This window comes from Elephantulus edwardii, unplaced genomic scaffold (assembly GCF_000299155.1).
Source record: "Elephantulus edwardii isolate Elephantulus edwardi_28Jun2011 unplaced genomic scaffold, EleEdw1.0 scaffold00022, whole genome shotgun sequence".
Lineage (NCBI taxonomy): Eukaryota > Metazoa > Chordata > Mammalia > Macroscelidea > Macroscelididae > Elephantulus > Elephantulus edwardii.
In genome coordinates, this window is record NW_006399772.1 from 10686734 (window position 1) to 10697118 (window position 10385).

Below are 10385 nucleotides of genomic sequence, written 5' to 3' on the forward strand. Positions count from 1 at the left end.
CTGAATTAAAGAAAATAATTTGGAGGTTGTTCAAACTTGCTAAGCCTAGAAGTGGTTCTGTTATTTTCTGCTCAACAATCTCCACTCTGACGATATTAAATTTTTATCTTACAAGTTTGTCTATAAATATAGTCTAAGTAAACAGCGAAGCAGTTGGAACAAAATGACATTCCAAACAGTATGATCCTCTGGACTGTTTTTCTCCTTTTAGATTTCTAGCATACACTTCATTTATAAAAAGATACATGCATTATTTACCTAAATAGTTAGCAAATATTGCAATTGTAGCTCAGCCAGAAGCTTTCATTGAAGAAATTTCCATTCCAGTAAGGTGAAAATGTTTGTTCATGTATTTGCCAAATACCAAGCTTCAGATCCTAGAAGTAGAAAATAGTTAAAACACTGAAAAGAATAAAGAATAAAATAAAGATCAGTAATTTTAAAGAAGTTCTTAGCTCATTTCCTATAAGAATATCTGGCCCTTACATTTTGATCTCATTGTTTTTTCTTTAACTCTCTTTTGTGATAGTTATTAAAAACCCAAACTAAGGGAGAGCACCACATATTGGAAACTGAAAATAAAAAACTTCTAGAAGACCAAGAAAAACTGAAGGTTGAATTGAAGAAGACATCAGATGGTAATGTTGTATGTGTGTGCAAATATGAAAATACTGAAATGATATTTTGTGTTGTTATACTTCAGCAAAACTGTTTTCCCTTAAACAAAATATTCAAATGTCCTTCTGGCTAAAATATCAAGAATGACTTATTTATAAATTCTTACTCAAATACAAAGATAAAACCATAATTTCAGCCAAGATAAACATCCTCTGTTATATAGAAAAACATGTAGGTGTTTCAGATCTGTGTTGTAAATACAGATATTTCTTGCCTTAGCAAAAGGGCTATGTTCCTGAAAATTTGTGTGTAAACAAGTTTTTGTAAAATAATTCACATTTTTCCATCATTGTACATTGCTTATTTCTGAGAAACAATCACAAGGGAATAGTTTTTATTAAATTGCTTACTTCAGGCCCTAATATTTCCTACGTATTAGATTATGAGCAAAGCGTTCCCTAAAAGAGATGGATAGGCATGAAAGAAGCAACTCAGGAATGTCAGACGATAATTTGTGTACTCTTTCCAAAATGTAGTGCTGTATGAGTATAGAATCTACACTTGATTTTCTCGAAAGCAACTATTCTCCTATGTTTTTTTAAAAAAATATTTCTGTTAGTATTTTTTTTCCCTTCAGAGAATAAAGTATTGCCTACAGCCTTACAGCGGGAAAGTGTACAACCTAAGTCCCAAATAATCCCAGAAAAACTCAGTATAAGTTTGTGACTTGACCCTTGAGGCAGGTGTGTGGCTATAACCAGGTATAATGGGATGTTGGCTAGAGACTAGAGAAGTGTTTATTCATCAGAATTAAGGTAATAAAGCGATAATGAATCGGGCGTCTCCAGTTCAAATCTCTTCTATTACTTTAAAGAAAGGCAAAATGAAAAATTTTCAAGGACCTACTTTTCTGCCATTTATAAATTTGGATTTTCTCTTAAGTTTGTGGTTGTAGGTATCAGTGTATTAAAAATTCCCAGTAATATAATTTACTGTTATAAAGTATTTGCTTACATTATTTTAAAGAGGTTTACTGTACCAGAGTTTAATTAGAGATGGATATTAGGGTAAAAGTTAGTTTTGTAAAACAAAACAAAGATTTCTTTTATAACATACACAATTCTATTTCTTTTATCATACAAAATTCTACAGTCCTCATTTATAATGAAAAGGAAATAGTTTAGGGTCAGTAAGTTTAAAAAAGTTCCCTTCAAGATAAGGTGGCATATTACGCTGATCCTGGCAAAGAACAGCTAAATGCGAGAATCTTTTGTTGTTCTTCCTTTGACTTTTAAAAACTAGTGTCCAACTGAAATATTTTGAGCTTTAACTTTTTAAATCTAAGATATAATATGTGAAACTCAGTATTATAAAATCATCTCTTTAACAAAAAAAGTAGGTTTGGAGAACATGAACTTTATGATAATGTAGGGATTGTGTCTATAATCTGGTAACTAGATATATCAGCCTCTGTGTTTGAAGTGTAGACTCCAGAGTTTCTTTCTAAACTAATCAGTGTTGAGGTAAAAGCAGATCTTACCTGCTTGAAGATGTTCTGTTTGGTTCTTACAAGATGTGTAATATTTTATGAACACTGTTAGCCTAAAGTAACTATTTTAGATAACATCATCAGTGACCTTGAGAAGATAAAAATTTTGTTTGTGAAGAAGGCATTTTCTGAATATGGTCTCATATTCTGTATACAAGTTTATTAAAATAAGAACTGAGAAATTATATCCATGGATAGTTCAGGATTGGGATGAATTCAGAAATGCAATTTCTTATAACACAATACTTTCTAAAACTGTTTCTTGCTTTTTAAGGCTATTAAGATCATGTCTATATAAAACTTAAGTAAAAAGCAGTGTGGTTGAGGTTATGGATTCTTTTCCATAAGAATTTTATTAGCTCTGCTATTGCTTAAGATGACACAGTTTCTAAAAAGTATATTCATGGAAATAGAACCTAAATTTAAAAGTACATTTAAGCACACAAGTCTCAAACTGGGAGAATGGAATTCTGAAAGCAGGTGTTTAGTGTATTGTATCAGTAGTGCCAAATTCTTCACCAGTTTCTAGCCAACAGCTCAGACTCTGACCAAGATTAATGATTTACCTTTGCTGCAAAAGAGTGTGATCCAAGAGGGAGTGTGCATGTTCTGAACCACCTGATTTACACTCAGGACTAAGTCAGGAACAAGGGGCCTGATTTGTCACCTCTAATCTATTTAGCAATAACTGATATCCCAGTGTGCAGAGTAGTTGGGGAAGTGCACTGCCATGAATAATATGGGTCTAACTTAAACTTTACAAAGGCCTTGCAGCAGAAATAGATCTTGTCTGTGGCAGGTCAGAGGCATAGCAAGTATTTGAAAGGACCAATGGCTTGTATCAGGTGCACATTAATCTTTAAACTGACATCCTTGCTCTCAAGCACTTCGGAGAGGTCTCTGATTACATACTCTCCCAGTGCAGCTAGTCTTTTGATGCCCTGACTAATGGTACCAAGATTGTTGATTGTGTGTATCCATGTAAGATTAAAAACTTGACAGTTTCTGTCTTTTTTCACCCGTCATGATGCTTCCTGTTGACCCAGTGGTAAAGCGTTTTGTTTTCTAGATGTCGGGATACATCCATACTGAAGGCTGTAGTCTTTGTTCTTTTGCAGGAAGCACTCCAAGTCCTCCTCACTTTCAGAAAGCAGGGTTGTGCCATCTGCAGAACACGGGTTGTTGATGCGTCTTCCTGTGACCCTGATGCCACATTCTCTTTTCGTAAATTCTAGCTTCTCGAATGATTTGTTTGGTATAGAGATTATAAGGTGACAAACCATTCCATGTTCCCTTGCTCTGTTTGCATAGCAACTTCTTGGTCTAGGTATAGGTTTCACACGAGCACAGCCAAGTGTTCTAAGATTCCCATTCTTCTCAGTGTTATCTACAATCTGTTATGATCCACACAGTCAAATGCCTTTGCATAATCAATAAAACATAAGTAATTTCTGGTCTTTCTGGCATTTCCTGCTTCCAGCCAAGATGAGCTCCCTAGTTCTATCTCTAAGAAATATAAAATTATGTTAGTGCTGCTAACTACTGGTTGCTGTTTCTGTTCACTTACTGCTTTCTTTCAGTATGTTCAGCAGCAAAACTTTAAGTTAGATGGAGATGAGTGAAGTAAAAAGTAAAGGGTAGCAGAGATTTTAAGGTAAAAATATGTACAGGCTTTCTAAACAGAAAATGAAAAAAACCTTGCAAAGCCACATCAGTGGTGAAATATGTAGTGGTGAACTCGGGTGATATGCTAACCAAAATGTGCGTTATTCAATGTTCCACTTGTTCACTGGCTAATTAAGCTTCTATTTGATTTCTACACAGAAGGTATAATACTACTATTCTTTCATGTGGATGTCTTGGGAATATCTTAATCAGACCTAATCGGCCTAGGCTGTTTTAATTGCTTAATGTTGAGATGAACATCAATTAAATGAATTAACATTTGTTTGAGAAACTGGAATGTAAGTTTTTGCTTTAGAAGTTATCTGGTGGACAGTCCCATGTAAAAATCCAACATGGATTTCAAATTAACATTTCCAAAATTGATCTTAAATTATCTTCTCTTCCAAGTTCCCCCCTTTTTTTGTTTCTGGCTCAGTAACTTTTGAAATGGATGAGAAGCAACCACCCAAGGAAATGAAGTAGAAAATTAAAAGAGGAAAAAAGTTTTCACCTGAAGCTAAATTTCATGGCAATTGCCAACCTTCCCTAAGGTGTATACCCTTTATGCTTTCCTCATAAAAAAATGATACAGATAAAAAAGGAAAAAACTTTTAGAAGATGTCTTTCTCAGTCTACCCACAACCCCGATGTCAGTCCCCTTTTACAGCAGTGGCACTATGCAATATTTGTCCTTTTGTGACTGAGATATTTCACTCAGCATAATGTCCTCCAGGGTCACCCATTTTGAGTAATATTTCTTCAGTTCCTTGTTTTTCAATGCAGCATAGTATTCCACTGTATGAATATAATACAACTTCTCTATCCATTCGTTTGTTGATGGGCACTTAGGTTGTTTCCAGCTCTTTGCTATTGTGAACAAAGCCACGATAAACATGGGTATGCATATATCTGCTTGGGTGGCAGTTATGGTTTCTTTGGGGTATATCCGCAAGAGTGGAATTGCTGGGTCAAATGGTATTTCTATTTCCAGCTTTTTGAGAAAGCACCATACTGCCCTCCATAGTGGGTGCATCCATTTTACACTGCCACCAACAGTGAATAAGGGTTCCAGTTTCTCCACAACCTTGCCAGCATTTGATGTTGCTGTTCTGTTAAATTTTGTTATTCTTACTGGGATGAGATGAGATTTCATAGTTGTTTTGATTTGCATCTCTCTCAGAGATAGGTAGGGATTTTGAACATTTCTTCATGTCTTTGCCATCTGAATGTCATCTTTGGTGAAGTGTCTGTTCATATCTTGTCCCCTTTTTTCAGTTGGGTTGTTTATCTTGTTGTGGTGCTCAAGTATTTTATAAAGTCTAGATATAACTCCCTTATCTGACATGTCATTACCAAATATTTTTTTTCCCCAGTCTATGGCTTCCCTTTTTACCCTGTTAGAGAAGTTTTTGGATATGCATAGGGATTCATCTATTTTATCCTCTTCTGGTTGTAGATTTTTCAGGATGCTTGGAAGACTGTTTATGTTGTGGATAAGGACTTCTAGAGTTCTTCTAAGCTTTTCTTTAATGAAGTTTATAGTCCTTGGTTTTAGTCTTAGGTTCATGATCCACTTTCAGCTTGTTTATGTGTATGGAGTGAGGTGTGGATCTTGCTTGAGTTTTCTGCAGATAATTTTCCAATTTTGCAACACCATTTGTTAAAAAGCTCTCGTTTCCCCACTTAGCTGATTTCATCTCCTTGTCAAAAATCAGTTGACCATATAGGTAGATGGGCTGATTTCTGGGTTCTCAATTATATTCCATTGATCTATATGTCTGTCATTTTACCAGTACCACTGTCTTGACCACCACAGCAGTGTAGTAGGCTTTGAAATCAGGGAGTGAGATGCCTTCTACCTTGTTTCTCTTCATAGGGAGTGCTTTGCTTATTCGGGGCTTTCTTTCCATCCCAAATGAAATTGGAGATTGCCTTTTCCATCTCATTGAAGAACTTTTAGATGATTTTTTAAAATGTCTAGTATTATTTGAACCTTTCTCTGATGTGCTGATACTTTATAGTTCATGGAATAACAAAAGTTTAAGAGAATACAAAGTTTAGTGGTGTTATTTTAAGGTAGTAATCAACAAGCTATGGGCCATGGGACAAATCTAACACTTTATTGTGCTCATTTGAAACCTGTACATAGACCAATATTCAGTAGTTTGAGTAGTACATAGTTTAAAATCAAGGAAAGTGTGCATCAGGATTATATACTTTATATATGTTAGCAGAGCTTTCTTGGCTCCACAGTCAACACTTGGCACCAGTAGTCAGAAAAATCAAAAGATTAATTGCATTAGGTAAACCTACTGTCAGAGACCTGTCCAGAGTACTGAGAAGCAGTGCTGACAGTCTAGAGACTTAGGTGTGCCTGATCCAGTCCATGGTCTTCTCAGTTACTTGCTATGCATCAGAGAGCTGGACAGTGACTAAGAATGGTAGAAGAATTGAGGCCTTTGAGTTGTGGTGCTGGAGAAGAGTCTTGAATGTACCATGGACCAACAAGAAAACAAATAGGTCTGTCTTGGAGAGAGTGAAACCAAGTTTCTCCTTGAAGGCTAGGATTTTGAAGTTCCATCACACATACTTTGGTAACATGGCCAGGTAGGACCAATCATTGGAGAATGACATCATGCTCAGAAGAGTAGAGCAACAGCACAGGAGAGAAAGACCCCAAATGAGATGGATTGATACGGTAACTAGATCAGTGAGGGTAGGTATTTCAGAGTCAGTGAGACTGGCTCAGGACAAGGCAGGCTTCAGAGCTATTGTACATAGTTTCGCTGTGAGTCACGGGTGACTCAGTGGCACATAACAACAGCATACCTATTTATGAGTTGCCTGCAACTCATAACGACCCTGTGTACAACAACCCTAAACCTTACTCTATCCTATGCCAATCTTACTGTCTCTGACACACCTACCCCCCATGACCCCAGGCACTGAATCAATCCATCTCACCAAGGGTCTTCCTCTCTTGTGCTGTTCCTCTACCCTCCCAAGCTTGACATAACCTCTCCAAGGACTGGTCCCTCCTTGCAACATGTCCAAAGGCAACATGCCAGACGAAGCTTCCGAATCCTTACCTCCAAGGAGCAGCCTGGTCTCACCCTCTCTAGGATGAGCTTTGTTCTCCTAGTATTCCATAGTATATTCCTTACTTTTCTCCAGTACCATAGCTCAAAGGCATCTAGTCTCCTTCTATCATCCCTAGTCATTGTCCAGTTTTCTGACACATAGCAAGTAATTGCAAAGACTTATGGCCTGGATCAGGCACACCTTAGCCTCCAGACTGACATCAGTGCTCCTCAGTACTATGGAGAGGTCTCTGACAGCAGATTTTCCCAATGCAATTTGTCTTTTAATTTCCTGGCTGCTGGTACCAAGAGTGTTGACTGTGGAGCCAAGCAAACTAAAGATTTTAACTATCTCAATGTCTTCATCTGTCATGATGCTGCCAGTTAGTCCAGTGATTTGAACCTTTGTTTTCTTGCTATTGAGTGTCAGTCCATATTTAATGCTGCAGTCCTTGACCTTCTGCAGCAAATGCTTCAGGTCTTCCTCAGTTACAGCAGGCAAGGTTGTGTCATCTGCATGATGCAGATTATTGATTAGTCTTCCTCCAATCCTGATGCCATATTTCTCTTCATAGAGCCCAGCCTCCCAGATAATCTTTTCTGCATATTGATTGAAAAGGTATGGAGATAGGATGCTTCCATGGCATGCACCCTTCCCAGTTTTGAAACTTGCAGTGAAGCTAAAATATATGAAGAAGAATATGACCTCAGGATTGGGGAAAGACACATCAAACTTATATAGTTGGAAAAACTTTGCTTGCAGAAAGAGAAGACGACTTAAAGCACTTACTGAAGAAAATCAAAGATAACAGCCTTCAGTATCAGTTACATCCCAACATCGTGAAAACAAAATCCTCACCACTGGGACCAATAGGCACATCGTGGTAGATAGAGAAATAATTGAATTGTCTAGGATTTCAACACCTGTGGAAGTAGCAATTAAGAAATCAAAAGACATTTTGCATTGGGCAAATCTGCTGTCAAGGACCTCGTTAAACTGCTGAAACTCAGTTTAAAGACTTAAGATGCAAGCCGTGGCATTTTTTTTATTGCTTCATATGCATGTAAAACTTGAACAGTGAGTAGGAAGACTGAAAAAGTATAAGACTTTAGAATTCATGCTTTTGAATTGTGTCTTTGGCAAAGAGTATTGAGTATCTCATGGACTGTCACAAGAACACACAAATTTGTTGTCTAAAAAGGAGAAAATGGTACATGGGGACTCAAGGCCACGGACATTTCTCTGGAAGGGCTGGAGAGAGTAAGAATAGCACAGCCCCTCCCTGTCCAGAGCAGAAAGCAGATAAAGTTCCCATAGCCCAGCCCTATGGTACCTCTAGAGCCACAGCAGCAGCAAAAGGTTCATTCATTTGTTGCTGACTCAAAGATGCACAGTTATGGTGCCAGCAGTACGGTTTATTAGGGAAGGAAATTGGAAAGTCAGGGAGGCAAAGAATATTACCTAGTACAAGTCCAGATTTTAGCCCAAGTTCCAAGGCACAATTCCTCAATTAGTCCAGGCTCTGGTTTCAGTTCTGCAGTCAAATCCATATCATGCAGATAGGTTTGTGTCATACAGTTATAAATCAGCTTCTGCTTCAAGAATCCAGGAAAAACAGCAAAACGCAAATGCAAGAAGCCTCAGGTCACACCGTCCTACAGTCTTTCCACCACTATCACCAGAATCTTGCTCTCACCAGGGTCTTGCTCCAGTCTTCCTCAAGTCTTGCTTCTACAAGTCTTGATCACCTCAAGTCTTGTTGCCCAATGTGGGAAGCACTCTTTCTCTTATCCTAGTCCCACAGCTATTGATTTGCAGGACCATGTGTCTGCAGTTAAGGTAGCCAGAGACCAGATGACAGATAAAAAAAAAAAAGACAATTTTCAAGCTGATACCACACCTGTCTTGGAGGACATACAACCAGTGTGTTCCTTAGAATCACAGATGGTAAAATTTCATCTCACATGCTTTGGCCATAGTGTTAGGAGGTGGAAAAAGATATCATACTTGGAGAAGTGAGGCAGTGAAAGAGAAGACACTCAACAAAATAGACACAGTGACTTCACTAATGGGCTTGACCATGACAGTGATCATAAGGGAAGCAGAGGATTGGGAGGATTTCGATCTTTTTTCCATTGCAGCAACAACTTTGTTTATGTAAATAAAGTTGTAGTACAACACAGACAGCCCATCAGAGAGCTGTGGTGAAATAGAATGTACTTTTAGAAAGGAGCTCTGGTGGCCTAGTGATAAGAAGCTACACTGCAATCCTGAAGGCATGTGGCTAGAATCCCCCACAACTCCGCAGGATGGGCAGTCTCTTCCCTTGCCATTAACCGCCTCTGAAAACCTGCCAAAAGGTCATCTATGGGTCATTTCTGACTCAAAAGTTCTTAACAACAACAACAGCTTTACTACTTAGCTTACTTTTTTAGGCTTTCTAACTGAAATGAAAGAACAGACTCTTTTATCCGCCCATGTACTTCTTTCTGCCTTTAATGCCATGTCTATTTCGCTTCCCCTCTTAGCTTAGAGCTTCACTTTCATTGTCACCACTTCTAGGAAACCTTTCTGAAATTCCTTTCCTTCAGGCTATCCTTTTATGCCTCTAAATTCTGTATAGAAGGGGGTGTGTGTGTGTGTGTGTGTGTGTGTGTGGGTAATTTACTAGTTCACTCTGTAGAAACTCTGTTTTTCTTACAAGACCATAAGTGCTGTGTAGGGTCACATCTAAGTCTTCTCTCTTTCATCAGAAGAGGTATTCCAGGCCTGTTATATAGTTCAGTATTGCCTATCCCAAACACTTTACCCAGTTTATATTTTAATGATTTATCAATACTACATAAGAATGTGATGTTGTACACTGCTTATCTCCTTCAACTCTTTCTGTCTCTGAAAGTACCCCTAACAGAAACCTAGTCCTGATAAATACTCAGATACTCATCTACTCGTGACTTACACCCAAATGTGAATATTGTTCAATCAGTTTGTTAAAAATCATTAAATCTAAATAGGTCCTAATGACACTCTTTATTATATTTTACTAAAAATGTTAATTTTTTTTTTCAATCTCCAGAACTCTTAATTGTGTTTTGTTGAGTTGGTTGGGTTTTTCTATTTGTTTGATTTGCAGGTTTTTTGAAGGGAAGAGGTGGAAGTAAAAAAGTTATAATCCAGAACTATTTTAGATCTTCTTGTCTCATTTCAAAATTCTAAAACCATTCTACTTTGTTGAGCTCGATAAATCGCAGGGTAGGGGAAGATGGGGACAACAACAACAGAAAAAGTTTTGCTACAGAGGGTCAAGGACTGCAGCCTCCAATATGGATTGAGGCTCAATGTCAAGAAGACAAAGATTCTCACCACTGGACCAATTGACAGCATCAGGATGGATGGTGAAGAGATTGAGATTGTACACAGCTTTGGTTTGCTTGGCTCCACAGTCAACAGTCTTGGCACCAGCAGCCAGGAA

The 10385-nt window shown here is 37.8% G+C and overlaps 1 protein-coding gene across 1 annotated transcript in view; it reads left to right on the forward strand.

The window, feature by feature from the left end:
• LOC102869676 (B-cell receptor-associated protein 29-like) overlaps window positions 1-10385 on the forward strand; it is a 55141-nt gene that overhangs the window by 23832 nt on the left and 20924 nt on the right. Inside the window, exon 5 of the mRNA XM_006882689.1 lies at window positions 530-638. Within this exon, the coding sequence (XP_006882751.1) occupies window positions 530-638 (109 nt within the window). The remainder of the gene's footprint in view (window positions 1-529; window positions 639-10385) is intronic.